We start from the raw sequence: 18,322 nt of genomic DNA on the forward strand, positions 1-18,322 counted from the left end.
GTAAGCTGTAGTTTTCTTCTTCTTTTTTTTAATTAAAACAATATTCTTCTTGTGTGGTCAGGAAGCTTGGTTGGTTTCCTTTATCTGAGAATTGAGATTGTTAGCTGTTCGAGTCAGCAGCTTCTATATATACAAATGAGCAGACATGTCTTTCTAGAAGAAAAATCAGCCCTGTAAGAAAATAATGCACACAAAAAACACAAAGAGCGAGGGAAAGGGGGAGAGAGAGCGCACTTACAATTTAGCTGTAGGAAGAGTATAGCAACCCACAAATATGGTCATATTCACCAAACTCGGCAAAGGGTGAATTACATTTTACGGCACTAAGGCATCACCACTTTGAACGATACATCAAAAAGGAGATTGACACAATGGACAAGTTGACTTGTGAGAAGTAGAGAACCACTTGTAGAGGCAGGCTGAATGGAACTTGTGTTTGCAGGTTTTGCAAGCTAGCCGTGGGAGGCTATGATTTGAAGTGTGAATGACACTGTAACATATGGGGCATTCCTCCACACCTTCAAATTCCTTGTCAAAATTGCGCTTCCATATGCAAATGGCTTCAGCTAGGGCACCATTCTGCATTGTAGGAAAAATAGGTCATCAACTTTGCCCGCAAAGTGTATGCAGGATCATTGAGAATTATCCAAGTGCTGGCAGGTCATTCAAGAAACACAACTTACACTCAGCAGTTAATTGACATCAAAGATGGTAAAATACCAATACCTAAAAAAATGGTAGATATAAAAGAAAAGGGTGACATTTTAAAGTTAAAAGGTGCGCGCGCCTCAGCAAGAAACATATGCATGATCAAAGAGCAGAATATTAAATGTAACAGCTATGTATGTCGAGGGCAATAAATTCAAATATAACAGATGGGAGACTGACAGATTACAGTAATGAGCAGAGACATAGAGGAAATGATCAGGGTGGGATGGGAGAATAATGCACAGATCCAAAGTCAGTGGGAGACACCTGATTACGAAGAAATGACATCATTGACATTAACCACTTTCTCTGCTTAACCTCACTAATGCCAAGGCTCTTGGTACAATCTACATCCACAGGTCGCAGAGGGTAAGATCCCGGAAGACGAATTACTAGGTCCATTCCTGTTTCGTCTTTTGTGTAGGTAGCCACCACTTCACTAGCAGATTTGCTCACGGTGACAGAGAAATTATCATCAGCAAAATTGGCTTTTTTAATCTGCATTTGAATGAAGGTCAGCAAGGCATTTTATGGTCGCAAAGAACATAAGTCTTATGCTGGAAATAAGATTACAAACACAAGCAAGTACAGGTACTTTATATTCATCCAGACTGGATTATTTTAACTGAGAGTATAAGATTCTATAGCAGCCAGTTTGCCAGTCACTTGGCTAGCAAACATCAGGAACTGAAAGAAATATATGACCCTACCACATTCAAAATAAAAATGATTCAGATTTTCAGGAAAACCCCTGGAATTCCCTTTATTTTGGTAAGTGTTTCATGAATTCATTTCAATAAATGTTCAAGTATCTCAAGTGCGTAAGGACGACATTCGTACCTGAGAGAGTTCATTCATAATCAGAGGGGGGCTACAATATGCTCTAGTGAAAAATTCAATAGCAGACGAAGTAGAACGGTCACGTATAGCGCTAAACCACCCTCGAACATAAGCGGGAAGAACACAAAGCATGAGGCCAAAAATTGCACCAGCAAGTGAAGCAACTTTTTCTGGTCTGACAGGCCAAAGCGATTCCAAGCAAAATAATACAGAACTAGAAGTGATGGCACGGGTTGCAGATTTTGCTGCTTCTGACACTGAAGCTGGAAGTTCTGAATCCTTCTTTTTCAAGCTTGATGGTACACAAAATTCCAAAGGGATATGCTGGAAAAGGCAATCTAACACTGTTGAAGTAGCAAATTCTTGAATGTATTGAACCATTCTCTCCCTCAGGGGTGATGATGATGGTAGTGATATTACATGTGAAAGTAACAAAGACCAAGCTAGAAAGACCTTTATCTGAAAAATTGAAGGATATTTAGCAAACAGAAGTGGTTTATTCATGCTTCTCCATTAGGTTTGAAGAAGCAAAAAAAGCCCAAAGGGGGAGGGGAACAAAAACCTAACCCGTTCAAATGCAAGCAAGTCCATTTGCAGAGCATCATATGGTAGCTTTTCCAGTATGGAAGAAACTTCTGCCCTAAGATGGAGACTTTCTTCAGCAGAACCGTCAGTATCCTGGTTGTTGGAGGCATCTCCACCAGAGGAACATGTCTTCTCGACAGTGTACAAAGATAAGTCAGACACAGGTTCAGTTGAAAGAATAACATAAGCAGCACATCTTAGGGAAGGAAGTGTCTTGGAAGAAAAAAGCATTGCATACAAAGAGCTAACTGGCCCTTTACTTAGGCCCCAGATTTCAACTGATTTTACTGCCTTCTCTCTTGCAGTTGAAGAGGACTCGACAACCAGTGAAGCCACTAAGTCCCAGAACTGAGAATGATCAAGAATAGACGATGCTACAATGGAAGAAGCTTCACTACTATAAGAACTTGCCAAAGCCTGGGTAGCAGCAGTAGAAAAGAACAACCGAAGAACAGCTTCTATAATTCGGTGTTTGGCCATCTCCCATCTGTCAATTTTCAAGGGACTAGAAACATCAACAGGCTCTTTTGCTTCAATACCACTTAAATTGCAAAATGAAGAAAATCCAATTAGAGCATTGCTTCCGAGTTTTATTGGAGAAGAGTCCACTAAAACGGTATCGTTGATCCTCTTCAGCATAACTTCCAAATGTTCACAACTAGAACCATCCGTAATAACACCATTCACATTCTCAGCAATTTCCTCCATCACAACAACTGCTGCTTCAATCCACCACCTAAAACGGTATAGGAGAAACTCCCAATCATCCTCACTAAAGTCTTCCCAGCAATAAGCAACTGCAACCAGAATCATTTTTGATAACAAAATCTGCACAACCGGCAGCTTGTTTATAACAGATAATGCTGAATTCTTTCTCTGCTTCTGAAATAATTCAAACAGTAACATTCTCTCAGTAGAGCTGACATATCTTTCTGGTCTTAGCCCTTTCGCTCCTTCAATTTGCCGTACAGGATAGCAGGATATAACAAGGTGAAACCAAACTTCCATATCTGAAAATACCAAATTCCATTACACTTGCAACGGATAAGTTACAGATTTTGTGAAATATGTTTAAGTCAAATGGATTGAGAAAAGAAATCAGATATTAGATGCATAAGCCAACAAATATCTCTGCTACAAATCAAGGCACTAATTTGACTACTTCTTATGTTGTTTAAATCCTTTAGAAAATTGACACATTGTAGAGAGCAGTAATTTACCTTCTGTCGTTTGCCATGCATTTAAGGGTGGAAAAGATTGTGTTCGCTGGAGCCAGTGCATGATAGCCTGTTGCACTTCACAACAGTCAGAAGAAGCAGACTGCAATTTTGCAGTGTCTTGGCCGAATGAAACACTCAAGGGTCTAATGATTACGTCCATAACTGAAGGAAGTATCCTCAAACAATTTATATTTATTGTTTCACCAATATGGAGTTTATTCAAAAGCTGATTGAAAAGAAATACTGCCTTGGCTTTCCCCCATACATTATCTTCAAAAAGTTTAGACACTAATGATACAACAGCTCTCAGGAAGGGTTCTCTAATATTTTCCGCATTTGTAACAGGAGATAAATTTGAAAGACTCAATTCTGCAACTCCCCCATGAATAAGTGCACCATCGAGCAAAATGGTGACAATATAATCTAACAACTCATCCTCAGGCGTATAACATTCACTATTTAAATATTCACAGAGATAAGGTAAGAAGGAGCACAAGGCGTTGCCGCCATTCCATTTCCAAGTGCACAAGATTTCAGCTGCCAGCCAGGCACGGGAATACTGACATTGCAGAGTTGTGGTAGGTTGATTACTATGATCCTCAGTTAAAGATGGAGACACATTAGAAACAGCACCAGCAATGATTTTATCAAACCCCATCTTTGGTATAAGTCTGTCTATCAGAGCAACAAACCTGGTACCTTTTGGGGTCTGCAAAAAGTTAAAGTACAAAACTATGAGATCTTATAATATAGATCTAATGTGAATGCATAGCATGATGTAACTCACCTTGGAAAAGCTAAAACGATGCCACAAAATGTTATAAAACTAAATAGTTGAATGAGAAAGTTAACAAGAATATGTTTACTTCATAAAAAAAAGGAAACAAGAATGTGTCAAAAAATAAAACCTCACTGTAACTCCCTCTTTTCCAACAAGAACATATCAGTGAATAGAAAAGTAGGTGCACAAGATCATCCCAAAACTGCTCAATATAAATTACTTAAGCGGGAAGGGCACTCACATCAATTGAAGCACTCTCAGTTTTCACCAAAGCTGCTCCTTTCCCAACTTTAATATCTGGTGCAACCCAAGCAGGCCAAGAATCATCCTGGCTTAGAAATCTGTCTAACAGCTTTTGTTCCTCAAACTGATCTTGACAGAGACATTCAAGAAGTTCAAGGACCCAGTGAGAGCATAAAGATGTGACTTCTGCAGTATCCATATTTTCATCCTTAAGCACAGCACTCCTTACAGTCTGGACCAAGATGCTTTCCAGGATCTTTCGACTATCTAGGTTGATACTAAATAGGAACTGGTTACAAATTTTGCGATGGAGAGCATGCACTAGCTCACAAGAAGCCAACCTTGACTTTATTTTTTCTGTGGATTCTTCACCAAGTTCATTGTTGAAGACAGTAGCCATGCTGCATTCCCATTTAATTATAAACATTGCAGCTAAGATTCCTGAAAGCAGCTCAACTTCATGATGCAAACATTTCAATGCAGAAAAGCCACCATCAAGCACTTGAAAAGCAAAATCGACCATCTCATTAACATCCATAGAAGGTTCAAATCCCAGTTCAGTGTTATTGTCTCTGACAGGTATTACAGAACACATGTCCTTGACCCATATGAAGGGAGAATCCATCATGAAAACTGTCAACTTCTTAAGAACCTCCTCAAATACTAGTACTAGTGTACTTTGGGACAGAAATTTTGTTTCATCATCTCCTGCTATGCCACCCAGAACAGCACTGCAACAGAACAACAAAACAACCCAAAATAAAACAATAACAAAAAATTAGGGTTTGTCAGTGTTGTGCTACTAACTGTAGTCTTAAGCAAATGAACAACACCTCCATGCCACTGAAGCCTAGATATTGAGATGGGAAACAAAAACAGACTATAACCACAGGTTCCAAATTACAGAAGATAAACATGTCGTCATCCTAGAGAATAAAGTCTTTAAACTTAATAAGAGTGCTATTGTTCCCCATATTGGTTGAGGAAATGGGCTGTTGTCTCCTTATATGGTAGTGGACAACCCTCATATAATGAGTTAATTTTTGTGGTCCAGTTAACCCTCACAGCATCAACACCATGCTCATCCTATCCTTGATGTATAGGACGTTGGGGCCCATGTTCTTTTAATCATGCTCCAGATATCCAACTCTAGCATGTAGAGATATGTTGCTTGGACTCTTCAAAAATATCGATGGGTACGTGTCAGATCCTCAAAAAATAGTGTATACATGAAGGATCCGATGCGGGTACGGCAACATTTCTGGAGAGTCCGAGCAACTTAGATGTAGAGTAGGGTTGTTCGTTGGCCAGTTTGGATGGCTTTTAGACTATTCAGTTTGTGAATTTGGTTTCTTGAAATGCTATATCAATACCAATACTTACTAAAGTTGGTATGGTTTGATTTTTTATCTTTTTGGTTTGGTAACTTCAATTGTTCAGCTTGGATAGAGAGTTATACTTTCTTTTTTGTCATTAAGAGATAAATCTTGGACAAAACACTAAAGAAAGTGCTTTTCGGAGCTTCCCATTTTCTAGACTAAGTTAAGAGGAAAGATCTACCTAATCATATATGAACTTTGGAACTGGACCACCATCAGTTCTGAATATAGTATATAGGAATTGCAAAACAAAAACAGTTGAAGTGGTGGTAATGATCCGAACTGGATTGGATCTCTTACATTGAGGAAAAAGAAAATTAAAGATCAGTGGAAATTTTGAATTTAATTCTCATTATCACAATATTCCATCTGCGATTCATCAAGCAATGACATAAGAATGACACTATCTATCTCTGGTAAAAGGCAGGTAGCGAAGAAAAGGTGGGAAAGGTTAAAACAGTGTTGTAGAATGTGCCTGCTTCCTCGCTTAAAGCAAGAAGCGACACGAGGCAGGGGGTATATCGCTACACAGGTATGAATCACAGCGACATGAAAGAAGCGCCCACTTTAGGGGTAAAAGTGTGAAGCTGTAGGATGCGTATCCTTTTAACTTTTATCTAAAAAGCTGGACAGTTTAAGGAGAAGAAGTACTATTTCTAAAGTGACTTTCTTCTGCAACTGCAATTAGGGTGGCAAACTTCTGCTCTGGTTGCAACCTAGTGCTTCTTTTCTTCTTCAAGCTCTAAGTATGGCCTTTTCTTCTCTTCTCTTCTTCATTTCTCTCGTTGTTGTTGTGGCTCTTTTTCATTCTCTTCTTCTCTTATTTTTCTCAGCTTCATTACTTCTTCAGCTTATATTTTCTTTATTAGTTTTTCCTTTGCTTGATTTATAATTGAAATTTAAATTATTCTATTTCTTCTACTCGGTATTTTAATTCAATTGAATCTATTTTTATTTTTTTTCGTCTTCTTCTCTCTTTTTTTGTCATGTGCTCTACTTTTTTCCCAGGTGCTCTACTATTTCATTTCTTCACTTCGTTAATTTGATTAACATTTTAAGTTATTCTACTTCATTTTTGAGTTTGTTAATTTTATTATCTATTTGTCCTTTTCTCTTTGTGTTTTCTTGTGTTGTGAGATTTATTTTGGTCTTTTTAAAAAAAGAAAATGTGTTTACTTCGAATGAAGTGAGCACTTCGCTTCACGGCTCACGCTCTAAGCAAAGCGGGGCCTTGTCATTGTTTGCCACTTCACGCTCTCAAAAACACTGGATTAAAGAATCTAGGGTAAAGGGTCAAATATGCCCCTAAACTATTCGAAAAGGTCTAGATATACCCTCCGTTTAAAGTTTGGCTCACTCATGCCCTCGCCGTCCAACTTTTCGTCTAGATATCCCCTTATGGACGTTAGTTGGTCTACTGGACATATCCAGCTCATTTTTCATTTATTTAAATGCCACATGGAACTGTCATGTCAATTTGACTTTACCAAATGACATTTATATGAAAATGGAAAGGGATCAATTATGCCCCTAAAAAATTTGAACCCATAAATACCTAATCCGACTCATAAATCAACCCCACTTTTAAATAAACTACCCGACCCGTTTTCAACAATTTTGTTTAAATTTTTATTTTTTTCGGTAAATCCCGAAAATGAGTAATTGATTAATAAAAAATAAGAAAAATATGAAAAGAAATATAAAATTAACACCAAAATTTCACAAATAAATATTGTAACCTTAGATTCAAAAATTTCAACAATTTTTTTTTAAAAAAAAATTTCGGTAAATCCCGAAAATGAGTAATACCGAAAGAAATAAAAATTAAAAAAAATTGTTGAAATTTTTGAATTTAAGGTTACTATATTTATTTGTGAATTTTTGGCGTTAATTTTATATTTTTTTCATAATTTTTATTAATCAATTACTCATTTTCGGGATTTACCGAAAAAATAAAAATTTAAACAAAATTGTTGAAAACGGGTCGGATAGTTTATTTAAAAGGGGGGTTAATTTATGGGTCGGTTTAGGTGTTTATGGGTTCGAATTTTTTAGGGGCATAATTGATCCCTTTCCATTTTCATATAAATGTCATGTGGTAAAGTCAAAATGACATGACAATTCCATGTGGCATTTAAGAAATGGAAAATGAGTTGGAAATGTCCAGCAGGCCAACTAACGCCCGTAAGGGCATATCTAGACGAAAAGTTGGACGGTGAGGGCATGAGTGAGCCAAACTTTAAACGGAGGTATATCTAGACCTTTTCGAATAGTTTAGGGGCATATTTAACCCTTTACCCAAGAATCTAAGGATAAAGGAAGTAAAATATTAGGCCTTTTATATTAGTGTTATAATCTAGGGAAAAGGGTCTGATATACCCCTCAACTTTGTCATTTAGAGCTGATATACCCCTCGTTATGAAAGTGGTTCATATATACCCCTACTTATATACAAATGACTCACATATACCCTTTTCCTCTAACGGAAATGAAAAAAAATAATTTTAGGTTAATTTTTTATTATTTTTTTAAAAAAATATAATCCCATATGAGTATATTTAATCCTCCTCAAACATATATTTTTTTTTTACTTTTTTTTTTGTTTCAATGACTAATTTAGATTTATTATTTTGATGGTCAAATTTATTTATGTTTCACTAATATTCTTATAAAACTTATTATAGATGACCAAATTGTTTTCTTCAAATACAAAAATTAAATTACAATATAGACCAAAAAAATAAAATTTTAAATTATAATATAGCCACAAAAAAATAGTTTTAAATTTTTTTCTTTACACTAAGGAATGAAAGAAAAAAATAAAATAAGAATAAGAAACTCAAATAATTATAATAAAAGAAGTCACAAAATAATTTATGTATAAAAAAGATTAAAATATACCTTGAACTTTGCTAGAAGAATCATATATACCCCTAAATAATTTTTAAGAAAATTAAAAGTCAAAAATATAAATTTAAAACTAACTTTTTCACTTCCGTTAAATAAAGGGTATATGTGAGCTCATTTTGTAACTGTAGGGGTATATGTGAGCCGTTTGTATAACGGTAAGGGTATATATGAGCCACTTTCATAACGAGGGGCATATCAGCTCCAAATAACAAAGTTGAGGGGTATATCAGGCCCTTTTCCCTATAATCTATAATATGTGTATTGTATAAGTTAGCATGTATTTCGATACGGTCTTGGTACTCGGCATTTTTTCCTAAATACCATATACCATACATAATTTTTCAAAAACTTAAGCCAAATAGCATATCAAAATCTGGAAATTTTGTTTTGATTCGATATGCAATCCCCCACCCTCATGCAGAGGGTGTTATAAGTGTATGGGTTATTGTCTCCTTATATAATGTTGGCCAATGTTCATCTCAAGAGTTATTTTTTTGGATCTTTTGGGATTGAGTTAGGGCAAAGATTTTTATCTTCTTATCAAGGAGCCCAAAGATTTGATATGTAGCATAAAATTTAGGTTAAAATATTCTGATATCAATTATTAACTCAAGCTTTTACTTGTCGTATAGCACATTGAGATGTTCATTATACAATTTTGAGACAGGAGACAATTACTAAAATTTCAAAGCAAAAGATAATCATTCTTAGTCCCAATAATACAAACAACAACATACCGAGTGTAGTCCCACAAAGTGGAGTCTGGGAGGGTAGAGTGTACACAGACCTTACCCCTAACTCAGTGGTAGAGAGGTTGTTTCCAATAAGACCCTCGGCTCAAGGAAAATAGTTCAAAGTAGTCCAGAAGAAGTAACAGAAGTAAAAGAAATGACGGATATAGTAAAAAACAATAGATAGTAGATAGTAACAAAACAGTACTATAGTAGAATAATATGGTAGACCCAATCACTGTTTTCAAACGTTTTCGGGGCGAGTCTCGAGGCGTACCAAAAAGGCTCTAGGGCGCAAATTGAAAACGTAGATCTATAGGACATAAGTCCTAAAATTTGGGTCATCAACCCCGAGCGTAAAAACGTATTCTCCGGGAGTAATTTATTTTTTTTGGTTTTTAAGTTTTTGCTTTATAGCATATTTTTTATTATTAATGTAATGATATTTTTATATTTTATGCTATCATGTTTTTTTCAGGTTGTAGTGATTTTTTCTAAAATGTACAAATTAACTTCCATAGAAAATGACATTGCTAAAAATAATTTTTTAGATAATCGTGTCTGAAATTGATAAGATAGAGCTTTCATAGCACTATGTTCCTGAGACAACTTTATTCATTTTTTGTCGTTACTCTTAACACTTTTTATCCTATTTCTTCTTTAAAATATATGAAAAATAATCCGTACAAATATTACTTGAGGGTGGGAAGGACTAGTAAATGTGAAGATGAATGATGGTTTCATTTTAAAGATTATTTTGGCTATTATCATATTTTGTGTTGTTAGTTATTACCTTTCTCAAATAGTAACTATAATACTTTTCTATATTATTGGTTATTAATATCTTTCCCAGGTAATAATTACAATATTTTTTTTGTATATTATTGGTTATTTATTAAAATTTATTTGTAAAATCATTGAAAGTTTTACTTTTGCTTATTTTCTTAGTAATAAAATTATAAAATTGAATATACATAAGATGTACGCCCCGTGACTCGGGGCTTATGCCTCGCGTCACGCCCCTGCATTTTAAAATACTGGACCCAACAATAGTTCAAATGATTTTTAAAATATATGGAAATGACACCCACAACATAACTTATTAGATATCAAAGTTAAAATGGGAAAATGCAACCACTTTATCGCTAGATAATCACTATCTAGTAAATTGAAGGAGTTAGAGCAAGATATGTGTGAAGAAAATATTTCAGGTATTTTTCACATACCGCATATACGAAACATTGGAAGTTCCAAAAGGTGGAAAAGCTTGAACAACAGAAACGGCAGCAGAATCCAACAGATAATGGTGCCAATGGGCTGCATAGGGAACTTGCACAGTGCTTCTATTGCTAGTTCTTGCTTTTTCAATGAGCATAGTCAATAGAGAAAGGCAATCAGAGTTCACAATCCCATCGGCAGATTTCAGTTCTTCCAAATTTGTTGCATGCATAATGATGCTAGCCCACTGTTCCGCTAAGTATTCATCAACAAGTAACGAAAGCAAGAGATCTAGCCGCATGCTAGTAGTGGGACTGTTAGCCTGCAAGCACCATGGGATAAAGGTTTCCTTGAAGACATGCAAGAATTGTCTTCCTTCGGGTTCAATGCAAAAGATCTCTTCAATTATCTTCCGCGGACTAAATATAGAGACAGCAGCCACCATAAATCTCACTGCATTAGGGGAATCCTAGAATTGACAACCAATATGAGAATGAAAGTGAAACTGAAAACATTTGATAAAAGCCACAGTAATTCCCACTGCAGGAATTCTAGAATCATTTTATACTGAAGAACGGAATCCTAGATAATACAACTCATATGAGAGAATCAAAGTGAAACTGAAAGATATTGGTAAAAAGAATCATCAAAGCAACTTTTGCTAGGGTCAGGTGTGAGAGTATTTTATTTACCTATTCCCGAAGGAGCAAATACAAATGCATACATATCACTGATCAGGCAGGATTCAGGAATATGGCGAAAACCACAAAAGAATCAATTGTGGATAAGATGAGTTTGGATTTGGGCTTAACCTTATCCAGGGAATTCAGTAGTGAATCATAAACAAGCCAACAATATGCAGCTACAGAAATCTTGGGTCTTTCCTTAAAAGCAATTAATTCCCAAAACATAATGTTCTAATTCTAAAAAGAAGGCTAAGCTATGAATATTCACTAAAATAAGTGGTCAGCAAGTTTGTGTCTTCAAGGGTTAAAATGCAGAGAGAGAAAACTAGTGTTAGATAGGAACAGGCTTGTCAAACTTATCCAAATTTCCTTTTTCCATCTCACACTCTGTCCTCCTCTGTTTTATGGGTTTACAGCCCAAACTATTTTCTACTCACAAAAACACTATCAAAAGAAAACATTACCAAGGAATAACTTACAAGTGTTCTAATCAAGGGAAATGACTTCGACAATGTTGGTCCCACCAAATAAACTAGAGGCCAAGTTTCACCTTTCCTTACTGCTTGTTGATTCACTACTGACAAGAACTCCGTCACCCCTTCATCATTCTCAATAGAACTGTCTGTTTCTTGAAATACACCAAGGCAGGTCTCTTGGAATGTTGAACAGAACTGCAAAAGCAAATTAGGTTCCAGAAAAAAGATATCCGAAAGGATTTCAACAATGCATTTCCCAAGATCTTGCACATAACCCTCTGTAACTTTGACATTAAGTTGTCTTGATGCCTGATGAGAAGGTTGAATACCACCAGAAGAAAAATCCATAGAAGAAAAGACCCTCTCCTGGTTCTTCGAGCTGACAGAGAATAGGTATTCATGCCACAGCAGCTTTAAGAGAATCTGATCTGTAAGTGTCTGCTGAAATCTGTAGGAATCTGCTGCATCAGAATACCTGAAAGAAGGAATACATATCTGAGCACAGAAACTAAAATAAACAATTCTCAACATAACAATACAAAGCTGACTTAGCACAGATTTTCTTTGGCATGGCTGCAAAGAGAACAAAGGATACAATTTGGTCAAGTGGGCGACAGTTTTGCAAAGAAATGATAAAGGTGGCTTGGGCATCAGAGATTTGAGGAAGCATAACAACAGAAAGGCATGCTTGACACATGAAGTCTTGAGGAAAGGAAAGATCATACTTCCTTGGTGCTCTTTATGTGGGAAGACATGGGAAACTAATAGTCACCTATTCTTACATTGTACTTTCACAACACAAATATGGTCCATGCTTCTCAACTTTTCAAAAGTAATATGGACTATGCCAGAACATACAGCTGATATACCAAGCTGTTGGATCAGAAGAGGAGGTAGCAAGAGACGGAAGACCTGGTGGAATTTAATTCCACATAGCATTTGGTGGACAGTGTGGAAGGAGAGAAATAGTAGGAATTTTGAAGATATATCCAATTCATTCACAAGGTTAAATGGAATTGCATTGTTTCGCTATATTTTTGGTGTAAAGAGATAGGATTAGAGAATTCAGATCAACTTTTAGAATTCTTAGGATCCTTGTAAGTATTATGCTTTTTGTTCTTTTCTGATTTTCTAAAGGTCCCCGGCATATCCTTAATGCTGAAGAATACAATGTTACCAATTCTAAAAAAAACAGCTGACAGGACCACAGAAGTTCAAAGGGAAAAGTTCAGTGGACTCTTCACCTATCAGTGTTTTTCAGGCTAAATAGAAAACATTCTTTTATTGCTTTAAAAAGTGCAAGACGGTCTAGCTGTGATGAATAACTCAAGCTTCTTCCTGCCCACAGATTCACGAAAACTTCAAGAAGAAACTTCTGTGCTTCAACTGCTTGTGCAGGTACAACATCCAAAAATAACACGAGAGCAGGATATGATACTTGCTGCGATCCAAAACAGCCGTTTCGAAGAAAATGCCAGAATCTACTTAAAGCAGATTTTTTAATCTTCAAGCTACTCCAACTCTCTGGAAATTTTCGCGAAAACAGTAAGATCACATCCCACATTGATGAATGGCATGAGGGATCCGTTTCCCGAAAAGCTCCAAGTATTGCATCTGCAAGATGTATCATGTCTGTTTCCTTGATAGCATGAGGAATATTTTTTATGAGACTTCTCATGACTGAATATGTTGCTGAGCGAATAGCAGAGCTCTGAGATTTCAGAAATTCCAGAAATAACTTATGAGTAGATAACAAGTTCTCAGCAAATGAAATAGCTATGGTCTTGGCTTTAGAAGCACGCTTTGACTCGGCTTCCGAAACAGGCCGTTCAGATTGTGCGGTGACGACAACATCAAGAAGGGTGGCCAACGCCAGTAATGATGAAGAAACTACCTGGGATCAATTATAGTAAGAGAGAGAAAATAAATCAAGACCAACGTGGAGTGGGAAAAAAAAGATTGTAAGAATCAAATGTGAGAAGCAGCGAGAAGTCTAAATCTTTTGACAAGTAAGCAGGTATCTCCATCTGTCAGCACCAAGGAGAAATTCAGGCAATCACTAAATGTAAACAGATATTACCTGCTTGTGCATCTCTTCCAGTTCATCTGATGCCACATTCTTGTCTGACATGCTCTGGGGAGTAAGCTTTAGATTTTCCTCAATGTACCTGAATATCTCTGATGTGTATAAAATCAAGACATCTAGTCTCTTATCTTGTGCTGGAAAAGCAGCCTGATAATATTCACATATGGCAGTAAGGCTGTGATGAAAACTGAACAGCTGAAAGTTTTACTTTATTTTGGTGTATGTTAACAAACAACTAAGTCAAGAAGTTCATCAACAAAACAGAGAGAATATAGTAGAACTAATAGCATCTCCTTGATCATTCAGATCATGCCCATTGATTATAAATTCCACAGATTACATAAAATGCCATTGGATTCCAAAAGTGTAGATCACAACACCAATCCATTCAGAAAAAGATTCAAATGGTGCATATTAACAGAGTAGGTATCTACATATATGTTTTTTTTATAACGAGGTACTCTACATATATGTTTTTTTTGCCATGATGAGCAATGCAGAACTGGTCAAACATAAACAAAGTCTAACCAATACAAGTTATTATGAAGAAACTGTCACATGTAATTTGTTTATAATTTCACTTCACCACACTCATACGCTTGCACATTGATCTTCAATTTAATTTTGGTGCATAGTACAATTAGAAGAAGTTTATTTATCTTCATGTTCCATGTGAGGAAACCATGCAATTAGGTAGTAAATTTACTTCTAACAAAAAAAGGGTAGTAAATTTACAGTTAAGTTACTTTCTGTGAAACTCATGAACCTGAAATGATCTTTTTGCAGCTTGGGAAACTTCATAGGCAGAATCAAATTGGGAAAACCACCATGGTCCCATCAAAGACTTCAAATATGGAGCAACGTCTCTTCTGCAAAAAGAGGAAAAGGAAAAGACCACGAAAATCACCTAGAGCAAAGGACGGCAAGCAACCAAATGTTTAAAAGATATCGATGGTATGAATTGTGACAAAAGATTGTAAAAGATACTCCATCCATTTCAAAGTAAATGGATTGATTTGACTTGGGCAGTTTAAATATGCTAGAGGTTGGAACAGAAGAAAAATTCCAAATTATGAATCAAGCTTCAACTAATGGAGAAGAAAGAACTATTGCTAACACAGGTATCATTTGCATCACCCAATCACTAAATGATTTAGGAGTTAATTTTGATAAAATGCAAGTGTTTGTCAACACGTTGCTTAACTAATAACACTATAACTGCCAGCAGGTGCAATCTATCTATAGAAGCTAACAAGCAGCTCAAAAACTATCCAGTTTTCATCAAAATAAAGAAAAAAGAGGATAAATTAAGAAACTGTAGACAAGTCATCATAACTAATTTACTCCGAAGTTAGACTTTTGTCCATGTAGCAGAACCAAGAAACTAACTATATCTAGTTCTGACTTATATAAGATAAGTACATACCCAACAACACCAACAAGGTTTGTCAAGGTGTCATGAGTTGCTCGTCGAACCTCTCTGTTGTAATCCAGTAGCAGCTTCTTGTATTCAAATGCCTAACAGGAAGAACAGAGGAGTAAGGGCCACTTAAGTGAGTGTAACTAGCAATTATGCCACCAAAACCATGAAAAAAATATAGTAAGACACTCCGTACTTTCAACAATCCAACACTCTGATGGATGCACCTAACCTCTCATAGACTCATCTCTCCCAGAGCAGCAATATAAATGAGTGAGCATATGTTTTTTGATAACCACTATACAAGTGATCATATTTACAAATTCAAATTGTATTCATCTGAAATAGAAATTCAAAATGAATTTTTAACTTAATTGATCTGGATCCTTTTTTCATTTTTTGGATAAGGTAAATAATTTTATTCACATAATGGGAAAAACTTTTGTATACAAAAAGTAGAGAATCTACATCATAACATGATTCTCTACAAAATAGACTCAATCATCAAGGAGTCTCAAGGGTGCACCAAAAGCAATCAAAGACAAAAGGCTATCTCTCAAATGTATAAAATCATTTTCAGTCCCCTCAAATGCTCTTCTGGTTTTCTCCCTCAATACGACCCACATGAGCTAGCGAGCAACCTCCAATTGCCTGTCCTCTATGCAACACATCTCTGACAATACCTGACATCACACACTGTTGACCAAAACAGTTCAAGACCACCCTCCACAAAACCGACGCCATCTCACAATGCAACAAAAGATGATCACCTTCTTCGCCCGAACACTTGCACATATAACACCAACTAGAATAAGTAATATTCTCTTCGTAAGATTCTTAGCCATCAGAATCACTCCCCTCGTTAACATTCATGCAAAAAAAAAAACTTCTTCCTCGGAACCCAAACCGTAACTGCAACTACTTCTGGTAAAATGATTTAACTGTGATGTTATCACTCCTCATCGCCGGCACCCGTCTCCTTGAACCCTCATTAGAGGGAACTATGATATGCTTTATAGTACCTCCTGCAACCTTTGAAATTCCTTGACTCCCAATCTTGTAGATTTCTACTAAACCTGAGATTATGGATTCCCACTTGTTGAAGAGAGGCGTGAAGTTTGTGGGTCGAGGATTGTAAATAAGTTTGATGCTTCCTCTTCTCTAATTCTTGTGTTGAATGAGTTCTCAGATGATAACGTGCTAGAATATAAATTTTGTTGTGTAAAGGAATGTAATAATCCTTCAAGTCTTGGTGATTAAGAGGTTAAAAAGTGTTTGCTACTAGTGATGAGGAGATACATGTCCTAACTTATTAGATATAGCCATATTTCAGGACCAAAAACGGTTGAATTCTTCAAAATTTTGGAAGGACTCAATGCTAAATCTTACCACATTGAAATTTAACATTCCATCATTCAGTTTTAAAAGGTAAAATTTCTTCCTATGAGTTACTTAAAAGCTGAAGGGAACAAGCATGAAACCCAAATATCGCAATCTTATACCATAGGGCACGTTCTTTAAAAGGAGCACCAAATGTGCAAAATCTGTAATATAAGATATAGCATGGCCAATCGCCTAGAGATTTTCCTATTTGGGTATTGACTAGCATCAAGGAAAGAGAAGTGAGCATACCCATTGTGGGATTATCGGTATTATCTCCTTTGCAGTCTTTTGTTGGAATAATTGAGATAGTGATGCCAATGCTTTTAGCTGTTAGAAAAAGAAGAATTTTAATGAGCCTTGTCAAATATGAAAAATAAAGAATCAGTGGCATATGGGAAGTTGAGCATATACAAAAATAAGCATAAAGTATGATACTTAAAACCAGCTGTTCCTAGTTGCTTCTAATTGACATCTCTCATATTCTCCTAACCGGACATGATATCCATTCTATTCCAACAATGAATAATGAAATTACTTTAGTAGTAGGGTCCTTTCTGGCAAGCCTCTTGAGGTGTTGTGCCACTTCACTGTCAATATCCTGACAAAGAAAGTAATTAGGTCAGGCGTGAACACATAATTCTATGGTTGCCAGATGAATAGTAGTACCAAGAAAGGGGGAGAATCTTCAGTTGAGTCAACACGGGAACAACCCATATAGCCTCCAAATCCGACAGGCGTAGAACCTTGGGGCAGTAAAGAAGCAGCAAGACTGCAATACCAATATGACAAATATTACAAAAAAAAAACACAAACACAAACGAAAACTGCAAGAAAGAATGAAAAAACAAAGAAAATAGACCTGCTGCTAGAGGGACGAGACTTGCTTCTAGCTCCATCTCCTTTCGGTCTCCCCATTATTCCTGCCTCGGCTTCTGCCTTATTCAAGAAAAAAATTGATTACAGAGCGAACCCCAACTACAATTTATATGTTTGCCAAATTCACTGTTTTGCCTCTTCCAAATTTCAATCATAAACTTTTTTTCTTTCTATTTATATATTTATATTTTCACAACAAACAACCCTAATATAGTTGTTATTAGACAAAAAAAGTTGAATAATAATGCAGTTGTCTTAAAATATAAGCAATATAATATAATATAATATATAATCATATCATATCATATATTTATTTTATATAAAAGAGAACCCTAGGCCCACCTACGTAGCGCCACCATAAACCAGGATCCCCTTTTAATTTATTTTATTTCCAAAACTAGTCTTCCTATTTCATGAAAAGTTGCGACATTTATGAAATGTTGTGACTTTTATGAAAGGTTATGACCTTTCCGAAGTGTTATGAAAAGTTGTGACTTTTATTAAAGGTTGTGACCTTTTTGAAGGGTTGTAACATTTCCGAAGGGTTGTAACTTTTTCCAAAGAGTTGTGACATTTCCGAAAAAGCACAATAAACATTTGTTTACACTACCCTTTGTTGTCTATAAATAGAGGAATTTTCTCTTATTTAAGAACAACAAAAATTCTGAACTTCTTCTTCTTTTTCTGGACAGTTAAATATTTGTGTACTTTGCTCCTATTGAGTGGCTCACTGACACCATTATTTTTGTATCAATACACGGGTATGCTTTTTACAGTGAT

The 18,322-nt window shown here is 35.9% G+C and overlaps 1 protein-coding gene across 2 annotated transcripts; it reads right to left on the reverse strand.

Annotated features, from left to right (window-relative positions):
- Positions 1-244: 244 nt before the first annotated feature.
- LOC125836984 (E3 ubiquitin-protein ligase listerin) lies at positions 245-17,687 on the reverse strand. 2 transcript variants are annotated; one of them, XM_049516151.1, is made up of 16 exons: positions 17,526-17,687; positions 17,333-17,435; positions 17,202-17,264; positions 16,916-16,993; positions 15,290-15,381; positions 14,630-14,732; positions 13,858-14,010; positions 13,022-13,671; positions 11,781-12,252; positions 10,624-11,084; positions 4,376-5,108; positions 3,354-4,062; positions 2,116-3,143; positions 1,549-2,007; positions 976-1,206; positions 245-579 (listed from the first exon to the last, which is right to left on the reverse strand). In XM_049516151.1, exons 1-16 carry the CDS (start codon positions 17,579-17,581, stop codon positions 352-354), a joined length of 5,619 nt encoding a protein of 1,872 aa, XP_049372108.1. In that variant the 5' UTR covers positions 17,582-17,687; the 3' UTR covers positions 245-351. The 2 variants fall into 2 exon arrangements, with proteins under 2 accessions (XP_049372108.1, XP_049372180.1); XM_049516223.1 differs by lacking the exon at positions 16,916-16,993.
- Positions 17,688-18,322: the final 635 nt, after the last annotated feature.

This window comes from Solanum verrucosum, unplaced genomic scaffold, assembly GCF_900185275.1.
Source record: "Solanum verrucosum unplaced genomic scaffold, falcon-dt-bn FXZP01001028.1, whole genome shotgun sequence".
Lineage (NCBI taxonomy): Eukaryota > Viridiplantae > Streptophyta > Magnoliopsida > Solanales > Solanaceae > Solanum > Solanum verrucosum.